Source organism: Syzygium oleosum, unplaced genomic scaffold, assembly GCF_021117445.2.
Source record: "Syzygium oleosum isolate NSW1041296 unplaced genomic scaffold, Sole_v2.1 Sole_v2.09, whole genome shotgun sequence".
Taxonomy (NCBI): Eukaryota; Viridiplantae; Streptophyta; class Magnoliopsida; order Myrtales; family Myrtaceae; genus Syzygium; species Syzygium oleosum.
Window position 1 is genome coordinate 10,199,362 of NW_026607493.1, and position 24,224 is coordinate 10,223,585.

Genomic DNA, 24,224 nt, shown 5'->3' on the forward strand with positions numbered 1-24,224 from the left:
TCGTTTTCGTTTCTAGCTTTTCTACGACTCTCCTTAACAGGAAAAGAGTATATGTTCATTCTCTCTCTCTCTCTTTCTCTACTCGTGGTTTCTTCTTCGAGAAGTGGAGTAACCGAATCCCGCGTGCGAGAAACTATTGCGAGAATGGCGAGCACGAGTGCGGTGAATCTGGAAGGTGTGCCTTCCGTCGATCTCATGAATGAGCTTCTCCGTCGTATGAAGTGCTGCACTAAGCTCGACAAGTGCATCATCGTCATCGGTAGTTCGCTTTCATCCCTGCCTCGCTCTCTCATAACTAGTGGTTGATTTATTCTTTTGTTAGATCACGTCTCTGTCCCGTGAGTGAATGAGGTCAGACCCGCGGACTTTGTCTGACGTTCGAAGGTCCAATGCTGTTTAAAATTCACGAGTCACAGGCGAATGTGAGGGTTTTGGTTGGGTTTTAATAACTAGGGGCTCTGTTGGCTCGCTGAGAAAATGCAAGGCTAGGGAAGAAGCATCAAGCAGTGGCCTATTTTGAATGAACTCAAATACATTCGCCTGTGGTTTCTGTTGAGCGTCAGAGACGCGGCAACAACTTGATTTGATAGAAGAAATTTTTGAAGATGAAACAATCGCAACTCGCGCAAAGAAAAGAAAAGGATAGATAGATAGAATTTTCTGACTCAATATATTTCACTCAGATTTCACTCTTATAAAAAAATTACAAGACTCCCCTATTTAAGGAAAAGTTACTTGACCCTTATCTTTCCTAAAATATAACTAGAAATAATATCTCATCTTATCTCTTAATATCTCACCATATATCTGAAAAAACAATTATTTCACCTAAAAACACGAAAAATCAAAATATGGAAATATGAACAGACTCAAAAAAAAAAAAACAAGTACCAACAAATTTAATTTAATTTCTAACACTCCCCCTTAAACCAAATTCTCTTCCATTGATCATTCCAAGCTCTTGAATTTTTGAAAAGCATCGATCTTGAGAGGTTTAGTAAAAGGGTTAATATCATGAAAAACCCTAAACTGGTACATTTGTGACACATTTACCCTAAACTATTTTTTTGACCATAAAAAACCTCAAACTGGTACACCAATGACAATTTTACCATGAACTATTTTTTTGACCATCAAAAACCCTAAACTGGTATACCTGTGACAATTTTACCCTGAACTTACCACAAAAAATCCCAAAACTGGAACATATGTGATAATTTTACCCTGAATTAAAATTTTAATATTTTTTTTTATTTTTTTCGAATTTTTTTTTTATTTATTTTTTTCCTTTTATTTTTTTTTCTTCATCTTTAACCTCTGGCCGGTCGCCGATCCGGCGACCGGCCAGAGGCGGAAGCCAGAGAGGGCCGCCCTCGCCGGCGTCGGGCGAGGGCCGCCTCGCCGTCGTCGGGTGAGGGCCGTCCTTGCCAAATTCGGCGAGGGCGACCCTCGCCGGTATCGGGCGAGGGATTCCCTCGCCTGCGTCGGGCGAGGGCCGCCCTCGCCGGCGTCGGGCGAGGGCCGTCCTCGCCAGATCCGGCGAGGCCGACCCTCGCCGGTATCGGGCGAGGGCTTCCCTCGCCTGCGTCGGGCGAGGGCCGCCCTCGCCGGCATCGGGCGAGGGCTGTCCTCGCCCGCCCAGGGCAAGGGCGACCCTCGCCCGACTCAGGCGAGGGCGACCCTCGCCTGCGTCGGGCGAGGGCGACCCTCGCCGGCGTCGGGCGAGGGCTATCCTCGCCCGCCCAGGCGAGGGCGACCCTCGCTTGTTGCTGGTGAGGGTCGCCCTTGCCGGCGTCGGGCGAGGGCCGCCGTCGCCGGCGTCGGGCGAGGACAGCCCTCATCCGACGCCAGCGAGGGCTGCCCTCGCTAGATCCGGCGAGGGTCGCCCTTTCCGAGTCGAGCGAGGGCGGCCCTCGCCAGCAGCTGCCGAGGGCGGCCCTCGCCGGCTTCCGCCTCTGGCCGGTCGCCGGACCGGCGACCGGCCAGAGGTTGAAATTGAAGAAAAAAAAAAGAAAAGAAAAGAATAAAAAATTCAAAAAAATTAAAAATAATATTAAAAATTAGTTCGGGGTAAAATTATCACATGTGTACCAGTTTGGAATTTTTTGCGGTATGTTCGGGGTAAAATTGTCACAGGTGTACCAGTTTGGGGTTTTTTATGGTCAAAAAAATAGTTTGGGGTAAATGTGTCACAAGTGTACTAGTTTAGGATTTTTCGTGGTATTAACCCTTAGTAAAAATATCTGCTACTTGATCTCCGATTTTCACATGCAATACTTCAACTTCATTCTCTTTGACCTATTCTCGGATGAAGTGGGATCGAACATCGATATGTTTACTTCGTTCATTAAAAACTGGATTTTTCGCCAAAGCAATAGCAGAAACATTATTAACAAAAATCTCCTTTGCTTTCTTCTGCTCCATAAGAATATCTGTGAGTAGCCTTCTCAACCATATTGCATGACAAACACATGAAGATGCATCTACATATTCAGCTTCATATGTTGACAGAGTAACACTTGGTTGCTTCTTTGATGACCACGTGAAAGCAGTGTCGCACAAGAAAAATACAAATCCCGTGGTGCTTTTTTGATTGTCGATATCTCCACCATAATCACTATCCGAAAAAGCTCTAAGTTTGAAAGATTCAGAGCAATAATAGTGTAAGCCATGAGAAATAGTACCTTTGATGTACCTAAGTATTCTCTTTGCAGCTTTAAGATGAGATGATTTCGGCTTCTCCATGTATCGACTCACAATTCCAACAGTATACATAATATTCTGTCTCGTGCATATCAAGTATCTCAAACTCCCAATCAAGTTTCTATAATATGTCGAATCAACATTGGTACCATCATCAAACTTCGAAAGCTTGGTTCCGCACTCCATTGGTGTATTGACCGGCATACAGTTCTTCATGTTAAATTTTTCAAGGATATTTTCTGCATATCCTTTTTAAGAAATAAAAATCCCATCGGCACTTTGCTTCACTTCGATACCAAAGAAATAATTCATGAGACCATTATCGGTCATCTCAAATTCTTTCACCATCGATGCCTTAAAAGTATCAATCATCGCCGAATTATTTCCTGTAAAAACAAGATCATCAACATATAAACAGGCGAGCAGAATATCACCTTTTTCTTGCTTCAAATAGAGTGCATGCTCGTATGGACATTGAGAGAATTCATTCGCCTTGAAATATGCATCAATTCTGGGATTCCATGCTCTCGGTGCTTGTTTAAGCCCATATAGAGCTTTCTTCAACCTCAGCACTTTGTCTTCATGACCTTTTACAACAAACCCCTTGGGTTGTTCGACATAAATTTCTTCTTCAAGGATGCCATTTAAGAATGTTGATTTGACATCCATTTGATAAATCCGCCAATTATTTTGAGCAGCAATAGAAATAATCAATCTAATCGTTTCCGTGCGGATCACAGGGGCAAAAACTTCATCATAGTCGATTCTGGCTTTTTGCTTGTACCCCTTCTCAACTAATCTAGCTTTGTACCTTGTCACTTCACCTTTCTCATTCTTCTTGGCCTTGTACACCCATTTAACACCAATCGATTTCTTGTCCTTCGGAAGATTAGCAAGCTCCCATGTTTGATTTTTCTCGATGGCTTCAATTTCTTCGTTCAAGGCTTTTTTCCACTTTTCTTCTTTGGCCGCATCATCATAAGCAAGTGGTTCATAATCTGCAAGAAGACATATAAGATGAAGCTCTTCGGTAGCTTCGTAAATTTCAGACAATTTTCTCGATCTTGGTATTAGCGGTTCATCGACACTATTTGAAGAGGATGGTGTTGATGAACTTGAAGAAGATGTTGGAAAAGAAAGTGAAGGTTCATCCTTCAACTTCGTTTGATCGGAATCATCACGAACATTCGCTTCTTCTTTTAGATTTTCTTCCCACATTCCATCTTCATGGAACTTGACATCTCTACTTACATACACTTTCAAAGTGTTATGGTCAAATAATCGATAGGCTTTGGATGATGAGTCATACCTAATAAAGATGAGCTTTTTGCTCTTGTCTTCAAGTTTGGACCTTTTTTGATCCGGGACATGAGCATAGGCAATGCTCCCGAAAATTCTCAAGTGCGAAACACTTAGTGTTCTCCCTGTCCATGCCTCTTGTGGAGTTACGCCTTCAAGTCCATATGTGGGACATCTATTTTGAAGATAGACAGCGCACGAAACAGCTTCCGCCCAAACTTCCTTGGACAAATTTTTGCTCTTCAACATGCTTCGAACCATATTAAGAATGGTTCTATTTTTCCATTCAGCCACACCGTTTTGTTGAGGAGAATACGGGGCCGTCAAGAAACGCCAAATACCATGATTTTCACAGAATTTGTTGAATATGGCTGAGGTGAATTCTCCACCACGATTAGTTCTCAAAGCCTTGATAAAATAGTCACTTTCCTTTTCAGCCAGGTTCTTGAATTGTTTGAAAGTATCAAACACTTCTATCTTTTCTTTCAAAAAATACACCCAAGTTTTCCGAGTAAAATCATCAATAAAAGTAACAAAATATCGATGATTACCATATGAGTGAGGATTGATCGGGCCACACAAATCAGAATGAATCAACTCAAGCGGCTTCTTCGCTCGATAAGTCGCCTCCTTCGGAAAACTAGTTCTGGAATGCTTGCCGATAACACACCCTTCACATAATTGATCGGTATGATGAATATGTGGTAAGCCATAAACCATCTTCTTGCGAGAAAGCAAATTGAGTCCGCCAAAATTGAGATGGCCGAACCTCAAATGCCACAACCATGAAGGATCATGTACGCACGCCTTTAGACATCGAGACATCTCACTCTTTATATTAAGAATAAACATCACGTTCTTCGACATCTTCACATTTGCAATCAGTTTATTATTTCGATCTCTCAACATAAGATTAAGATCTCTCATATGAACAGTATAACCTTTCTCCAGAAGTTGTCCCAAACTCAAGATATTGCTTGACATTTTTGGAACATAATAAACATTGGTAATAAACTGACGTACATCATTCTTTAAGCGAATCAAAATTGTACCTTTCCCTTCAACAAGAATTTTAGAGTTATTACTGAATGAGACAGTCCCTTTAATTGTCTCATCTAACTCGGCAAACATCTCCTTTCTCCCGCACATGCGATTGTTTGCGCCGGTATCCAAATACCACGTATCGCTTTGACCTTCTTCATATTCTTTGAATGCCAATAATAGAACTTGATCAGCATCATTCACCAAGTTCGCCTTTTCGTCTGCTCTACTACTTTCTTTGTTCCAGCAGTTAGAAGCATAATGGCTAAGTTTATTGCAATGATAACATCGGATTTTAGATTTATCATAGCATAGGCTTGTCGAGTTCCTTCCTCTTCCACGAATACCTCTTTGGTACTGGTATCCTCCATCACTTCGAGTAGGATCTCGTCTGCTTCGTCCATGACCTCTTCCTCGAAAGTGACCTCGACCATGACCTCGATCACGATCTTGATTTGTCCCGCGATTTTGTACGGGATCTCTTCTTTGCTCCTTCTCATCTCGAATGGTCAATTGCGTTTAGAGAACTTCCTCCACCGGTTCAATCTTTTTCTTTCTAAACCTTTCTTCATGGGCTTGTAATGAACCCATAAGTTCATCGACCCTCATGGCATCCAAGTCTTTGGATTCTTCAATTGCAACCACAATATGATCATACTTCTTGTCTAAGGACCGAAGTATTTTCTCAACAACACAAACATCGGAAACGTCTTCTTCGTTTCTTTTCATCTAATTAACAATTGCCAAAATTCTCGTGAAATAATTAGCAATCGATTTAGATTCTTTCATATGAATTACCTCAAATTCGCCTCTCAAGGTTTGAAAGCGAATCTTCTGAACTCCTTGATGTGTGTTTTGAAGAATCTCCCATGCCTCTTTAGTGAGAGTGGCGTTCGAAACTTTTTCGAACTATGGAATCATCTAACGCTTGATAGATGATCGACAGGGCATATTGATCTTTCGTTCGAATCTTCTCCAAGGCATTCCTCTGGTTCTGGTTCAACGTGGCTTCATCCTCTGGCTCATCATAGCTAGTGTTAACAAGTTCCCACACACCGTAGGCGCTGAGTAGAGCTTTCATTCTAACAGCCCAATTACCATAATTTTCTTTGGTAAGATGAGGGTATTGAAGAGGAAGCTGATTGTTCGTTGAGGCCATGATCACGAACCGTAAGCTTTGATACCAATTTGTTGAGCGTCAGAGACGCGGCAACAACTTGATTTGATGGAAGAAATTTTTGAAGGTGAAACAATCGCAACTCGCGCAAAGAAAAGAAGAGGATAGGTAGAATGTTCTGACTCAATATATTTCACTCAAATTTCACTCTTATAAAAAATTACAAGACTCCCCTATTTAAAGAAAAGTTACGTGACCTTTATCTTTCCTAAAATATAACTAGAAAGAATATCTCACAATATTTCATCTTATCTCTTAATATCTAACCATATCTCTTAATATCTCACAATATATCTGAAAAAACAATTATTTCACCTAAAAACATGAAAAATCAAAATATGAAAATACGAATAGACTATAAAAAAAAAACAAGTACCAACAAATTTAGTTTAATTTCTACCAGTTTCGCATGTTTCACTGGATAGTCATCGTGTCGCCGGCTGCATGTTTGTCCTATATTATGGTCTTATCCGAGTGCAATCTCATGTTCTTTTGAAGTCAAACTTGATAAGCGAAAAGGAGGAAAAGAATTACGTGCTTCCTTGTCTTGTGAGCTGAAGTCGCTGCTATATTTGTAGTACTCAAGAATATGGTTCTATCGGATTGAGCTTCAGTTATTTCCCCACAGCATACATATTCTGACCCGAGAACTTGTCCCAAGTTATAGTCAATTCATGGGAATGAACGTTCAAGGGTCCTTGCTTCTCTATCGAATAGAAACAGACGTCATTGGAAAATTGATGTGCTTGAATACTTTCTTGGCCATATTTCCTTCATCAGTTCCGTTCTTTAATGCAAGATGTTCCTTCAAAACTCTAGCCATATCGTGTTAAAGCTTTAACATACTTGGAATCAATGTCAAGCGTATTTGATTATGGCATTCTTATAAGGCTTTCTGTGGGAGAAAAGAAGGTTTGTTATTGTCCACTAGCTCAAATGGATCTTGACTGAACTCACACTTCATATACATTTTATTTTCTTTTTGCTTTTTACCAATTTAAAAGGGAACTTCAAATTTGATAGTATCTCTACAGAATTCGAACTTCACGTTAGAAAAATCAATTCAAGGGTAGTTTGTATTTCTGTTTCTTCTAAAGAGTCAGGCCTCCTAATCTAGTCACAATGTGATAATGTTGATTGGTGCTCACTCGCTGATTCCTACGGTTGGTCAAAGCTTCACCTCTTCTTGCTATGTTGATTGAGCATATACATGGAGCTTTTGAGAATTTAAGCCACATGAACTTCTGCACCTGCTTGCATGCACGGAACTTCATATATTGTGCATATTCGTCCACTTCTCTGTATACACTCTTCTTTCTCCAAAGATGTTGTGTCATTTTTTATTTCTGCGATAGCTTCGAGGACTGCTATTGAGATAGGCAGTAGATGCTAACAAAAAAGAAAAAGAAAAGACGGACTGAAGCGCAAGTCATAAGCTTCGGGCCTTGTTTATTAATCTCAAATGTTCTTCCTTTTAGATGTTGAAGTCTCTTGCTTTGCTTCATTGGCGCTGAAGCTCATCTTAGTGATTGTCAGTATACAAGCTTTTCAATCTTATTTTCTTTATTTTCTGATCTTGTTTTCAAGGATTGAGAATGGACTTAATCAATAGCTCTTCTTTAGTTGATCTCTTGATACTTATTTTATTTATGAAGTATTCTGTGAATCAAGGTTTTGCATCTGCAATTTTTACTGGTGAAGTTGGCTTCTGTCGGAACAACAATGTTAGTCGGCAAATAATCATTTTTCTACCCTCACTGTAAAGACACAGAAGTCTAACTTATTTTGGATCCAGGTTCTGGTGATCATATGCTGCTAATTGTTTGATTTTATAAATGATTTTCTCTCAAAATCTTATCATTTTGGAGTAAATTGTGTAGCTAGAATTTTTTGGATCCAAAGGGAGTCCCATAAAATCACCCCAAAATCGGTAACTATTGATGTAGCTAGCAAGGATCACCTAGAGGGGGGGTGAATAGGTGATCTTACACAATTTTTGTTAAATTATGTGGAAATGAAAAAATACAGTTGAGTCTGAATAAACTTCAGATTCAAGACAGATTATATAGACGGTGCTCTTGATGTGCAGTATGTAAATTAAGAGATAAGTGATAGAAAAACTGCACACAAGTTTATAGTGGTTCGGCTTATAGTAAGCCTACGTCCACTCTCCCACGCTGACAGCCTACCGGCTGGATTTCACTATGTAATCAAGAGGAATTTACAGATTCTGAGTGACAGCATTCTTGTGTATGATAGGACTTTCTATCTCACACAATCACTCTTACAAAGTATCCCTCAAGATCTTAATTTTTGGCTCAGAAAGACAAGACAAATGATCGGAGTATGCTCAGACTTTGGACTTGTTGATTCTTGATTCTGTACTTCCTTCTGCTGCTCGTTGATCTCTTTAAATACTCCTCTACTTCCAAACTAGCCGTTCGACAGCTTTTAGAGGATCATCTTCCAATCTTCACCTTGGACAGATTTGTATAAAAAAAGATTGAGTAGCCGTTGGATGACAGATTCTGAATCCCGCTGATTCTGGTCGCCCATACAATCAGAATCTTGGTTTCCATAAGTAGAGCTTTATCCGTTGTAATGCATACTTGTCATAATGTTTGATTGTCAATCAATTTGATTGAGATTGAGACAATCAAAACTTTCCTTCTGTGAAATCCATGCCAGATCACTAGCTGTTATGATTCGTTCTGAATTTCTGCGTCTGAATAATTTCTGCGCCTGTGTCTGCATCTGAATAATTTCTGCGTCTGTGTCTGCATCTGAATAACTTCTGCGTCTGCTTCTCATAACTAAGATTATGTGGGTCTTCAATAAGATATGAACTTCTTATTTTGTCAGCTTGTAAAGTCTGAAAAACTTCCTTCTGAGCTTCCAGAATATATATACATACCTAGAATAAAATAGTTCAGAATAAGTATCAGATTTACAATAACATGGAATATTTTGTCAATTTCAAAATCAATAGGAGTTTTCCTCAACAATCTCCCCATTTTTTATGGTGACAAAACTTCCTAGCAGATTGAATCAAATTTGAAATTAATTTGAAATAAATAAGCATATTAAGCGCATGAAGCATAGATTGAAATTGAAAGAGCAAACTCTGTTGATATCTGTATCTTTTTCTTCCTTTGTATATAACCTGCATATGATCTGCATATTAATGTTAGTATGGCAAATCTGCATATAATTTCTCCCCCTTTTTGTCATCAGCAAAAAGAATGATAGAGAGATTAAAGCATTGATATAAATTAATCAAACTGTCTAACAAGGAGAATATTACAGACCAATTGAGTAAGAGATGGTTTTGAGAAAAATGTTAAAAAGCAGGCTATTTTTTGGAAGGGGTACGAATGAGTTGAAAATTTTCCAATATAGAGACAGCTTCCTCAATCTTCGAAGACCATTGACCAATAGCTTTGTCCATGTTGGTTGAGCATAGAGCAATAGCTTCCTCAAGTTCTGGTTTATCCTTTGCGGCCTGAAGATGTTGATTCTTGTTGTTTTCCTCAACAATTTGATGTAGATTCTTCATATCTTGTTCAAGTGTAGCTTGCTTATCTTTGATCTCGAGCAGAAGAGAGAGAATGGTCTGATTTTCTGAGGGCTGTTGCTGTTCATTGGCTTGTTCAGACTGATCGAACCTAGTTGCTACTTCTGGTGGAATCTCCCCCTGAACAGGTGCATGGTCTGCAGAAATATGATCTTTAGGAATTGGTTCTGAAACTTTTCAAGTTGGTTCAAAAACATATTCTGGACCATCAGTATGTCCTGTTTCAAAATGCTCTACTTCATCACTTTCACCCTGCAGAAGAATTTTTCGTTTCTTGCTGTACACCTTGAGTGGGGTGGGAGAGTCAGTCTATTTGCTTGCTGGTTCTGTTCTTTTCCTTTGCCCTTTCTCTTTATCACTTGTCTTCCCAATAGATTGTGCCACTAACGATTGAGCATCCTTTCCTCTTGCTGAGCTTACTCTTTCTCTTATATCATCAAACTATTTCATCTTGGAAAGCATTCTTTCTCCCACAAACATACAAGGAACAAGGTTTTTGCTCATCTTAGCAGGAATAGAAATTTTTAAGAACATAAAAATTCTGGAGATGAGAGCACCATATGGAAGTTGACCCTTGTCCTTCTGCAATGTTCTGTACATGTGGAAAATTATGATATGAGGAAGAGAGAATGATTGACCTTTCAAAATTGCCCAAATAAGCTTGATTTCTGACTTGGATAAGTCAGTTTTAGAGGCTGCTTTAGGCTTCAAGCAGTTGATGATCATCTTATGTAAGATCACAGATCTTCTGGACAAATCATAATAGGAAAGATGTCTTTTAGAACCTTGAGCAAAGTTTGGATTCTCTGAAGCCACCTTGGAAGCATCGTCTAGGCTAACTTCCAATGGAGTAAACTTGGAATGTTTTGCTCCAATTATCAACGCCAACTCTTCCGCTTTTAAATCGAACTTTTTGTCACCAACAGTGAACTGAAGCCAGTTGGGTGACAAAATGGAAAGATTAGAATAAAAGTAGGCAGTCAATTCAGCATATACATTGGCAGATTGAAGATAAAATTCATAAATCCCCAACTTCTCAAACAGATGCTTCACTAAGATGCCAACCTTTTCAAGGTAGTCAAAATCAACAGTCCTATGGTTCATGACCCCTCGAGCAAGTAACAACTTATAATAGATGCCGTGCTCAGTGCTTCTGAATAATCCTCCTGTTCTTTGCACACCAGATGCAATTCCCACCTTCATTTCAAAAATATTAAAGAATCGAGCATCATCATTAGGAATAACAAATTTGGAGGCACTTGTGGACTTAAGGAATATTTGAACGAATTTCTTTTCAGAAGGAGTGGATGATTCTCCGACTTTCTCCTTGCCCTTTCTGGAAGAAGGCTCTTTTGGGGTAGTGCTGGCCTGATCGTGATAAGTTTTAGTGCAAAACTGAGAATAGCTCTTTATAAGACTTGCTTGAGAAATAAAACCGTTGTCTTTCAGACATTCACGAAGGACCGAAGCAGAAGCATTACTTCTTTTCAACCTTTGATAAGCATTCCACACAAGTTTGATGCTACTAAAGCGAAAATCAGTTTTACCGGTGGTTTTAGGTGGTGACGATCGTTGTGACGATCGTTGTGGTGGTGTCGCTTCTGAAGGGTCTTGATATTGGTCCGATTCTGTTTCAAAAATTTCCACGAACTCTGCTGGTGCTGTAGACTTGCAATCTTGGTTGAGAATACGCGAAGATCTTCTCTTGGAAGGCATTTTGATCACTTCTGGAGCAGAAAGATTCGATCTTGGAGAAGAAAGAGGAGTAGTCTCTGAATATCTAAAAGGTCGGGACAGAAAAAGTTCGTACTAATACGGTTTCGGAAAAGTGAAGGACAGGTTTATAAAAGAGGAAGACCGATTTTGGAAGGAAAAATCACTTTTAGAAAATATGATAAGTGAATCCAAATATATAGGAAAGAAATATACTTTTTGAAGCACAAACAATCACGATAATATCATAACAATATATTCAGCACAATTAATCAGATAAATTAAAATACGTACCCGATTTCCTTCCGAAAGTAACAAATATGAAAATATCCTGCCAGAGATGCCAAAAATATACTCGCCAAAATTTGAATTAAGGACGTACCTTTCTTTGTGAGTCTGAAAAGGATATTCAGACTGAGAACATTTGAGTCTGAAAAATTCCTGTCTATCAAACACTTCAAGAAAATGGATAAGTAATGCACAGTTTGTTTCTAATATACTCAAATGAAGACTTATCAAGAGGTTTTGTGAATATATCAGCTAATTGATTCTTAGAATCAATGAATTGAATATTCACATCACTATTTTGAACATGATCTCGAATGAAATGATGCTTGATTTCAATATGCTTAGCATGAGAATGAAGAATTGGATTCTTGGTCAGATTAATAGCACTTGTGTTGTCACATTTGATTGCAATACTTGATTCTTCAATAGCAAAGTCTCGCAACTGCTGCTTCATCCACAGAATCTGTGCACAGCAACTTCCCAAAGCTACATATTCTGCTTCTGCCGTAGAAAGTACAACTGTGTTTTGCTTCTTTGAGTACCAGGATACCAACATGTTTCCAAGTAGTTGACATGTTCCTGTAGTACTTTTCCTGTCCACTTTACATCCAGCTAGATCAGCATCAGAATAACCAGTAAGAGTAAAATCTGAATCTTTGGAATACCAAAGACCTAACATTGGATAAGTTCTAATGTATTTGATTATCCTATATACTGCAGAAAAATGTGATTCCTTTGGGTCTGATTGAAATCTTGCACACGTACAGACACTAAATAGTATGTCGGGTCTAGATGCAGTAAGATACAATAATAAACCTATCATGCTTCTACATACCTTCTGATCAACCTTTTTACCATTTTCATCTTTGTCGAGTTTGGATGAATGAGACATGGGAATGTCTGTTTTCTTGCAATTCTGCAATCCAAACTTCTTGACAATCTCCTTTGCATACTTCTCTTGGTAAATGAATATACCATCTTTGGTTTGTTTCACTTGTAGGCCAAGAAAGAATGTTAACTCGCCCATCATACTCATCTCGAACCCATGCTGCATATTCTTTGAAAATTCTTTGCAAAGTAGTTTGTTAGAGGATCTAAAGATAATGTCATCAACATAAATTTGAACAAGTAAAAAATCCTTACCTTTTCTCTTAATAAATAAAGTTATATCAACCTTACCTTTTGTGAAGTCATTTTGCAAAAGGAAGTTACTTAACCTCTCATACCTAGCACGGGGTGCTTGTTTCAGACCATAAAGAGCCTTTTTGAGTTTATAGACATAATCAGTCTTCCTTGGTTCTTCGAAGCCAGGTGGTTGTTCCACATATACTTCTTCTTTGATATATCCATTCAGGAAGGCACTTTTCACGTCCATCTAAAACAATTTAAAGTTATGGAAACAAGCATAGGCTAATAGTAGCCTAATGGCTTCTAACTTTGCAACCGGTGCATATGTTTCATCATAATCTATGCCTTCTTTTTTAGAATAGCATTTTGCTACCAGTCTTGCTTTGTTTCTTGTGACTTTCCCTTTGTCATCCAGTTTGTTTCTGAATACCCATTTTGTTCCAATTACTGGATGATTTTTGGGTCTTGGCACAAGCTCCCATACTTTATTGATTATGAACTGCTGAAGTTCCTCCTGCATAGCTTCGATCCAGCTTTCATCTGATAATGCTTCACCAACTTCTTTTGGTTCTATTTATGATATTAATGCCAAGTTGCTAATGTTCTCTTTGTGTTTAGATCTTGTCTTGATGCCATCTTCTATTTCTCCAATGATGAGGTTCTTCGGATGACTGGATTTATGTTTCCAGCTTCTATCATATCTTTCCTTCTGAATATCTTCAGACTCTGAAGGTTCTGGTTGAGTCTGTATTGTATCTTTTTTTCCTTCTTCTACAGATTCTACGATTTTTGGAGATTTTTGTTGAACTTCTCATAACTCTTGAATGTTGGGAGATAATTCAGATTCATCTTTGTGAGTCTGAATATTTTCTTCAAACCTTACATTTATTGTTTCTTCCACAGTCTGAGAGTTCTTGTTGAAGACTCTGTATGCCTTACTTGTAGTAGAATATCCAAGGAAAAATCCTTCATCTGTTTTCTCATCAAACTTATTAGGGAGATCATTTGGATTTTTGAGAATAAACCATTTACAACCAAACACACGAAAATATGAGCTCCTGGGCTTTCTACCTTTGTAAAGCTCATAGGGGGTTTTCTCAAGAATGGATCTAAGAAAAACTCTGTTAATGATATAACATGCTGTAAAAACTACATCTGCCCAGAAATGAAAAGGAATCCTGCTTTCAATCAATAGAGTTCTTGCCATTTCTTGCAAAGAACGATTTTTTCTCTCCACAACACCATTTTGTTCTGGTGTATAAGGAGTAGAAAAATTGTGTTGAAAGCCATTTTCCTCATAGAAATCTGAAAAACTTTAATTTTCAAATTCTCCCCCATGATCAGGAAATGGTATAGCCCTTTTCATTCTGAACTCTTTTTGCAAATTTTGAAAAATATGAAAATGCTTCATTTTTATGAGCAAGGAAGAACACCCAAGTAAATCTTGTGAAGTCATCAATAATAACTAAATAATACTTCTTACCACCAATACTTTGTGTTCTGGTTGGTCCAAATAAATCCATATGAAGAAGCTGCAAAGCACGATTAGTGGAAACATGATGTATAGATTTAAAAGAGCTTCTTACTTGTTTTCCTAGAGTGCAGGCATTGCATAACTCTGTTTTCTTGTATTTCAAATCTGGCATACCTCGAACCAATTTTTTGTTTGAGATCTTTGAGATTTGTTTCATATTGATATGCCCCAATCTTCTACGCCATAGGTCTTCATCCTCTTTGATTGAGATCAAGTAATGAGTGGAGTTTGGATTAACATCTAGAAGATAAATATTGTCATGTCTTCTTCCTGTGAATGTTTGAGAAGAATCTTTACTTGTTCCTGAGCATGTATCTTCTTGAAAGTTGATTCTAAAACCTGTATCACATAGTTGGCTTATGCTTATCAAGTTGTAGTTGAGTCCCTTTACCAATGAAACATCATTGATTGTGATTCCTCCAATTTCAACCGTTCCTTTGCCAACTATTTTTCCTTTGTTATTTCCTTCAAAGGAAACTTTTCCACCATTCAGGTTTTGTAGTTCAACGAATATGCTTGGATCTCCTGTCATGTGTCTAGAACATCCACTGTCTAGGTACCACTTTCTTTTTCTCTACGTGGTAACCTACAAAAATTACAACATCTCAAGTTTTCTTTGGTACCCAAATTTGTTTGGGTCCTTGAGGATTAATATAGGCTGTCTTACCAAAGTCTCTTCGAACAGGTCTCCAGACCTTAGGACATTCATTCTAAAAATGGTGTGAATCTCCACATTTTGAGCACTTAAGAGCACTTCGGCCAACAGGTTTGACAAAATTCCTTTTGAAATGATTTTTATAAGCTTGTCGATGAGGTCTTTGTCTTAATCTCTCCTTGACCTTTGGAAAATCAATTAAGCTATCACTTTCCTTCACAAATCTGAGACCGGATTTGTTGTAGTAAGGAATTTGGATAGAAAGGATATGCTTCAAGGTTTCTGAACCTTTTGAAAACTTGGAAGTAATTTCTGAAACTTCCTTTTTCAAAACAGCATTTTCTTTGGAAAGAAAATCTCGACTTTCCTTGACTTGATGAAATTCTTTTTGAAGGAAATCGATTTTTTCTTTTTGTGAAACATCCTATTGCCTCAGTGATGAATTTTCCTTTTTCAAAGAAGAGATTCTTTTAAGAGCAGTCTTAAATTCAAAGCATAATTCATCAATGTAATTTGATACTTCAATAGGTATATCACAATGCTTTACCTCAATTTCCACTTTGGGATCAGAATCTGAATCTGAGTCTGAGTCTGACTTAGCCATTAGACAGAAATTTGAGATATCTTCATCACTGTCTTCGCACTCTGTATCACTCCAGGTTTCTGCTTTTAAGGCTTTCTTTGCTTTCTCAAACTTGGTCTTCTTTTTCAAAAGTGGACAATTTGGCTTGATATGTCCACGTTTCTTACGGTGAAAGCATATAACATCCTTTGATCTCTCTATTTCATCGAAAGACTTCTTCTTCTCAAAAGGCTTCTTCCCTTTGAGGTTTCTTCCTTTAATCTTCATCTTCTTATACTTCTTTATAAAGAGAGCTAGTTCTTCATCGTCAACATCTTCATCTTTAGAATCTGCATCAGAATCAATGTTAGTTTTTAATGCAATTGACTTATTACCTCTGGATTCATTCTCCTCATTCCGTTGCTCAGTCTCATATGATTGAAGAGTTCCAATTAACTCATTCACTGATAGAGGCTTGATCCTTTGTATCTCTCGAAGAGATGTTTTGATATTATCCCATTGCTTTGTCAGTCCTCTCAGTAGTTTGTTGACTTTCATTGCATCTGGGACTGGTTATCCTTGATATGCAAGACCGTTTACTATGTCAGTAAACCTGTCATACAAATCAGCAATTGATTCTCCAGGCTTCATTTTGAAGGATTCATATTGACCAAGCAAAAGATTGATTTGAATTTCCTTGGCTCGATCTGTTCCTTCATAAGTAATGTGGAGAGTATCCCCGATTTCTTTAACTGATTCATAAGCAGCAATTTTTTTATATTCAATAGGTGATAAGGCACAATAGAAAGAATAAATTGCTTTGGAATCTAAGGATTCTCTTTTGGATATCTCAGTTTGAGATAATGGAGGATCTGCTGCTTTGCTTGCATCTGCCTTTTCTTTTGAATCAGAAGATTTTGGATTGACTCCTCTGATGATGACATCCCATTGCATGTGATCAATTGACTTTATGAATGCCTTCATCTTATTCTTCCAGACACTATATTCCTTGCCATCGAAATATGGTGGTTTGTTGTTGCTTTGTCCTTCAATGAGCCCTGGAGCACTCAAGCTAGCCATATAGATCGTTAACTCAGAAGTAAAACACTTCAATAAATGAGCAACCTGCTCTGATACCAATTGATATAGCTGGCAAGGATCACCTAGAGGGGGGTGAATAGGTGATCTTACACAATTTTTGTCAAATTATGCGGAAATGAAAAAATACAGTTAAGTCTGAATAAACTTCAGATTCAAGATAAATTATATAGACGGTGCTCTTGATGTGCAGTATGTAAATTAAGAGATAAGGGATAGAAAAACTGCAAATAAGTTTATAGTGGTTCGGTTTATAGTAAGCATACGTCTACTCTCCCACGCTAACAACCTACCGGCTGGATTTCACTATGTAATCAAGAGGAATTTACAGATTCTGAGTGACAGTACTTTTGTGTATGATAAGACTCTCTATCTCACACAATCACTCTTACAAAGTATCCCTCAAGATCTTAATTTTTGGCTCAGAAAGACAAGACAAATGATCGGAGTATGCTTAGACTTTGGAATTGTTGATTCTTGATTCTGTACTTCCTTCTGCTGCTCGTTGATCTCCTTAAATACTCCTCTACTTCCAAACTAGCCGTTCGACAGCTTTTAGAGGATCATCTTCCAATCTTCACCTTGGACAGATTTGTATAAAAAAAGATTGAGTAGCCGTTGGATGACAGATTCTGAATCCCGCTGATTCTGGTCGCCCATACAATCAGAATCTTGGTTTCCATAAGTAGAGCTTTATCCGTTGTAATGCATTCTTGTCGTAATGTTTGATTGTCAATCAATTTGATTGAGATTGAGACAATCAGAACTTTCCTTCTGTGAAATCCATGCCAGATCACTAGCTGTTATGATTCGTTCTAAATTCTGCGTCTGAAGAAATTCTGTGTCTGCATCTGCGTCTGAATAATTTCTGTACCTGTGTCAGCGTCTGAATAATTTCTGCGTCTGTGTCTGCATCTGAATAACTTCTGCGTCTGTTTCTCAGAACTAAGATTATGTGGGTCTTCAATAAGATATAAACTTCTTATTTTGCCAGCTTGTAAAGTCTGAAAAACTTCATTCTGAGCTTCCATAATATATATACATACCTGGAATAAAATAGTTTAGAATAAGTATCAGATTTATAATAACATGGAATATTTTGTCAACTTCAAAATCAATAGGAGTTTTCCTCAACAACTATAAGACTAACGTAAACAATCCCGAAATTTCGATTAAAAAAAAAACAACCCCAAAATCAAAATATAATTTTGTCAAAGGTGTGAATATAATATACTGAAAGATAAAGTTTTTATGGCCCGTTTAGGAAAGAAAAATCCATTGACCATATTGAATAAATTAAAATTTAAGAGACCATATTGCACATTGGGCTAAATTTTAGAAACCACATTAAATATATTAAAGTTTTATGGATCCAAAAATTGCATATTAGGCCAAATGTCAAGGACGATTTGTGTTATTATTACTTGCACTTAATCTAATATGAGTATTCATTGTGGGAATAGGAAGAGCTATCTAAACTAGCCTTCCAACACCAAAACCTAACACAAACGCCATTTGATCCTCACCTTAGAGACTTCATCAAGGCTTTTGTAAATGAAAAATAATAAATACTCGCGAAATTAATTCTCAATACGCCCGAATCGCTGGTAGTGACTAGTGAGTGCCTATGCTGTCTCCTTAAAACAACAATTGCTTCAATGCGCTAAGTCACGCAAGAGACCACGGCCAAGGTTGCGAACAAATGTTGGACCGAAAATACAAGCAGCAAAATGGCTTGAACCAAAGAGAAGAAAACCAGAAAAGAAGCCAAATTGAAGATTAGAAGGGAGAAAGAAATGTACCTTCCACTTGTTGGGATTTTAGTATCCAAAATCCATAAATTGTGAATGAGAAGTGTGGATGGAAATAGTCCCACATTGGATAGAAGTTGTAATGGGAGATGGTTTATTTAGATGAACCTCTCAAATGGGTTTGGGCCCGAAGGAGTACCCCACTTTGTTGGAAGGGAGAGGACCTACGCCAAGCTAGGTCGGTTCCCCCCCACGCGTGCACCGCCGCCGTCTGGCCGGGCTGAGCTCGGGTCCATTCCATCGGTTTTTATTTTTATTTATTTTGGACAAATAAACATGTCTGTTCATGAGGTTTGGTTCGCCCGAACGAAAAACCGCATCGGTTCAAGTCGCGACTGTTCATGGCCCGAACGAAAACCGCTTCGATTCAAGCTACTCTTCATTTTCGCTATATATAACCGAACTGTTGTGTTCGGTAGTGTGACTCTTCGTGGCATTTTTTTCCCGCGAGACTTTTTCCCGACGCACTCTAGATATTTTTTCATTTTTTTTCCGTTTCTTCATCATTGTCACTTGTGCGATTATTCTGCGAAGTTGCGTTCGAACATTTCCTTTGAAGAAGAACCACTTCTTTGGAAAGGCAATCCGTTCTATCCTGGGAGACAATTGTTCAACAACCTTGGGTACCGGTAGATGAGACAAATTGTCTTAAGGACACAACGTGAATTCGTTGGGCTCGGATCATTCGTTGACATTTGGATTACTCGTCAGAACGTGATTTCAGGTTAGTCGAATAACTTTGTTTTGCATATACAAGCACTATTACTTGACAACACCACTTGCATTCACAATCATCTCATAAAGTTATCTGAGTCATGGCAGCAATTCTGATGCCGCAGTCAACAAAGATATATGAGTCCTCACAAATTTTTGTTGAAAGTCAATACATTTTCTAACAAATTCTGCCCACACAAAAAATAATTAACGGTTGCATGGGGGATTAAATGAGTGCACCGGAAGACCTGTCTGGAGTTTGTGGCTAGGTCTATCTTCCCCATCTTCTTGGTCGTCCTGACCAGGTTGGACCATAAGAAGAGTAGAGAAGATAGAGCTAAATGCTTTTGTCTTCTATTCCATGCAGTCAATTTTAATAACCATACAGCCATCCTTTTCCTTGGTAAACTTTGGTTTGGTGAATTGGACTGGATGAACATCCTTGTGGAGTTTTTCATAGTTGGTTACCCAGGTTTCTGGAAGGAGTTTAACCAACTCATCTCTGAAAATTTGTCTGGGAACGTGAACATAAGATGTTGCATGATTGTTGTCCATAGAGATCATTAAGGCTTCTTCTGATGTCGGAAGAGAAAGGTTTATGGCATGGTTTTGAACCCTATACACTATTTGATATTGCAAGGTAACAACAACAAAATTTGCTACCTAAGGAGCTCCAGCAATTTGGAGTTAGACTTTCAAGACAGTAAAAAGTTGAGGATCGTAAAGTGCCATATTGAGATTTGGAAAAGGGTGACAAACATTGTTCCAACATTCAGGGTAGTCTCGAATGTCCCAATACAGGCATGTTGGTAGTCAAGAAACCTTGTATTGAGAAGAGCCGTACGAGCAGCAACAGGAAGACATTTTCGACCATGGAATGATAAAGCAAGAGAAATTGCACCATAGTGCAAATGAGTGTACCCTTGCTAGATCCACTGTCAAAAGAATTCAAAAGGAATTTGAAGAGTAACAAACCATTACTGCTGGATAATGGGAATAGGATGTTGATCAAATCGGGTAGATTGTATATATTCCTTCACCTCTTTTGGAGTGTGACGGATTAACTACCTTATAAAGCGGATGGGAGAAAAGGAGGATGTGTGTTTCGCAAAAGCAGCATAGTGATTTACAAGAGGAAGAGTAGTAGATGAGATCTTCTCAACTTCATTGAGGTAGGAAACTTCATAAAGCCAATCGATCTTAGAGGTTTCGGATCTACGAAAAGAGTTTGATGGAGTTAAGGTCTGAAACATCTTGTGAAATTGTTTCGGATGGGGTGGTTTCACTCATTGTTATTGATACCTTCCCTTCAAACTATGTGGCATTATGAATCTTAGAATGATACTACGTCACATAATCCGGGGCTCTGATATCAAAAAGTTGTCTATGCGTAGAACAGAAGTGAGCAGATGCAAGTATTCAGTCCCTTGTAGTGCCTTTATAGGTCTTACCCTGTTGGGACCGACTTTTAGCATCCAAATAAATTCTTATTGGGGACCGACTTTAGCATCTAGCTAAATTCTTACATGTCGGGACCGACTCTTAGTTCTTATTATGAGCATAAGGTCTTTTGGCCTCATTACTAGGATAAGGCGTTATCTCACTATTCTAAGATCCCTAATACCGGACAAGAATTCGGAGAGAGAGAGAGAGAGAGAGAGAGAGAGAGAGAGAGAGAGAGAGAGAGAGAGAGAGAGAGAGAGAGAGAGAGAGTATTTTCCATAGGTCAAAATTGGACATATTGTTAGAAAAGGAAACTCGTGTGCATATTGATTAGTAAATCAGGGGCAAAAGGACGCTATAAGTGCCATAACTTGTGTACGGCGCTCACTTTAGTGCCATAACTTTTTTTCGGATCACTTTGGTGCCAAGTCGGAGGAAAAACGATCACTTAAGTGTCATAACTTTTTTTTGGATCACTTCAGTGCTAAAATTTTTGAAAAATGATCACTTAAGTGCTAAATTTTTTGAAAAACGATAATTTAAGTGCTAAAATTTTTTAAAAACGATCACTTAAGTGCCAATCTCCGGCGAGACTCCGGCGAGCCACGTCAGCTTCAGAAATTAATAAAAAAAATGCCACGTCAGATTTCCGACGAAAAATTGTGTACAGCACCGGAGTTGGCACTTAAGTGATCGTTTTTCAAAAATTTTAACACTTAAGTGATCGTTTTTCAAAAATTTTAGCACTAAAGTGATCCAAAAAAAAGTTATGGCACTAAAGTGAGCGCCGTACACAAGTTATGGCACTTGTAGTGTTCTTTTGCCTTAAATCAGGTATTTCAATCCTTTAATGTAAATGACACTCTTGATATTATGCTTTCTCAGATCAGAAAACTATTAGAGTATTTCCAATAGGTCAAAATTGCACAAAATTTTTTAAAAGGAAACTCGTGTAAGTTAGCAAAATGGGTATTTAAATCATGTGATGTAAATGACACTCTGGCATTAAATATACCACGGAGAGATCAAATCGGATCAAGTTTTGTTAGGAAAGTAATGACGTAACAGTAGAATTTTGCCCTCTTTTCTTAGGAAACAAAAAGAAGTCCAATAGCTAGATGAGATATGCCAACGTAGAACTCTTTTATTGTGGATTTCATAGTATTCTGGGACAGATCCAATCTTTCTTCAAAGAGTGAGAATGGACTTAATCAATTACTCATCTTGGGTCGCCTATATATTGCGAGTAAATCACGTGTAAAACGATTGTAGTTACCTCAAATCTTGCGATATCCTTCATTTGAGGGTTTATTTTATCACTGTGAGTTTATTCATCTGTATTGGCTCCGTTTCCAACTAAGTTTCTTCTTGTCATTTCGATTAGCAAGACTATTTGCATGACGTTTTCCTTAGATCTCGTGACTATTGCAAAAAAGCAGTTTCCTGCTGCTCTTTCGTGGTTATGATTGATTCGTGCAAATTGTGTTGAGTTTATGGCAAGTAGAATTGACCAAATGAATGCAAAGTAGGTTTACATGCCACGGGAGAGTAAACTGAAATGCAAGATTCTACGGTCCCCTGGAGAATAACGCCATTCACAAGGCATTTGTTTAAAGCAACATAAAGTATATCATCTTCATAATGCTTCTCAAATTGCATTCCACGTTCTCGTATGTGACGTTTGTACTTCTACACACCGCAAGCGGCGAGGCTTTGAATATATTTCTATATAAAGTGTCGGATTGATGAGTTGGTGAAAATTAACACAGGACTCAGTGAAACTCAAGAGTTTGAAAGAGGATCCATGGAATCTTATCTGCTTTCGGGCTTCCTCGGCTTTGTGATGGTGACTATGTTATTTGCATGTGGAAGAGGACAAGTTACCTTCTCTCAGAACTACAATATCATTTGGGGAAATGATCATTTTTCCAGCCTCAACGGCGATACTGAAGTCCAACTTACATTGGATCAAAGTTCAGGTGATCAAGATGTTTCGTGATTTGTTTCATTTTAGTTATGTCTCATCATTTTATGGTAGATCTTACTTATCTATATTTCTTTTTTATTTCGTTTTTACGGCAATGTCTTTAAGTTGTATTTTTGTCATTCAAACTCAAATTTTCAGGGGCTGGCTTTCAATCTAAATCACGTCTTCTATCTGGATTATTCAACATGAGGATCAAAAGTGCAAATAGTAAATCACCAGGAGTTGTTACCTCCTTCTATGTGAGTGAGCTTTTTCTTTTCATCTGGGCCTTCTTGAATACATCTACTATGCACTCTTGCCATAACATGCCCATAAGAGTTTAGCTACACTTGTTTATTATTACCATCATATTTTCTTTCGGGGATTTCGATGTGTGACGCTTTTGAAATTTGGCTCGTAGCTAACTTCAAAGGAAGCCCAACACGATGAGATTGACTTTGAGTTCATTGGTTCCAACGGACCACCTTATGAATTGAGTACCAACGTATTCACAAAAGGAGTTGGGAACCGGGAGCAAAAATTTCGTCTTTGGTTTGATCCGTCTACCGATTTCCATTCCTATACGATTCTTTGGAACCAATATCAAGTAGTGTAAGTCTCTCTCTTTCTCTACGTGTCTGTTTGAAATGAGAAACCATCTATTTGGTAATGGCTAAACATAAGTTGATGAAGATATAACTAGATGAGGACATAAACCGAAAACAATGAAAATGCGATGCTACGAAGGTGTTATCATTATGTCGTCCGAGTACGAACTAAAGATCTTAAGCTCCCGATATGTGATTCTTTTGTCGAAATGCGGCGTCGCAAATCCATTTTGATATTTGTTATTATGGTAGGTTTTTTGTGGACGACATACCGCTCAGAGTGTTCAAGAACTTGGGGAACGAAGCGAACTACCCAACACAAGGGATGCTAGTGGAAGCGACGATATGGCACGCCGAGGGGTGGGCCGGGAAGATCGATTGGTCCAAGGGCCCGTTCAAAGCCCAATACCAAGGCTTTGACATTGATGGGTGCGTCGTGTCCGACCCTTCGAATCCAGGGAAATGCAACTACACTCACGGAGATGCATGGGCGCAAAATCAGACCCTAAACACAGCTCAAATAGCGCAACACCAAAATGCGAAGCGGGAGTACTTGGATTACGACTATTGTACGGATAAGACTAGACATCCTCAGACTCCCCCCGAATGCCAAGCCCCGATATGAATTTGAGTAAATTCATAAGCCATTTGCTGATTTTGAGTGTTTCAGGAACTCCCAACGGAGAGACTTATTGTTATTATCTTCATGAGTTTGTTCGTAAAACAATAGTGCAGTTATCTCCTTTTCCCGTACTTGCATGGTCAGTTCTAAATCAAGGGCAGAAGCGGGAAGTGGACTTCCATGGATAGGTTGTTCGGTATGGTCGATGGCTTTTGGGAGAGGATCGAAGATTCCTGTCGTTTTCGTTTCTAGCTTTTCTACGACTCTCCTTAACAGGAAAAGAGTATA

At 38.5% G+C, this 24,224-nt stretch overlaps 1 protein-coding gene across 1 annotated transcript; it reads left to right on the forward strand.

Moving 5' to 3' along the window:
• The first annotated feature begins 144 nt into the window (after nt 1-144).
• LOC130138963 (xyloglucan endotransglucosylase/hydrolase protein 2-like) lies at nt 145-23,939 on the forward strand. Its single transcript, XM_056314745.1, has 5 exons — nt 145-259; nt 22,510-22,719; nt 22,866-22,966; nt 23,128-23,318; nt 23,567-23,939. Exons 1-5 carry the CDS (start codon nt 145-147, stop codon nt 23,937-23,939), a joined length of 990 nt encoding a protein of 329 aa, XP_056170720.1.
• The last annotated feature ends 285 nt before the right edge of the window (nt 23,940-24,224 follow it).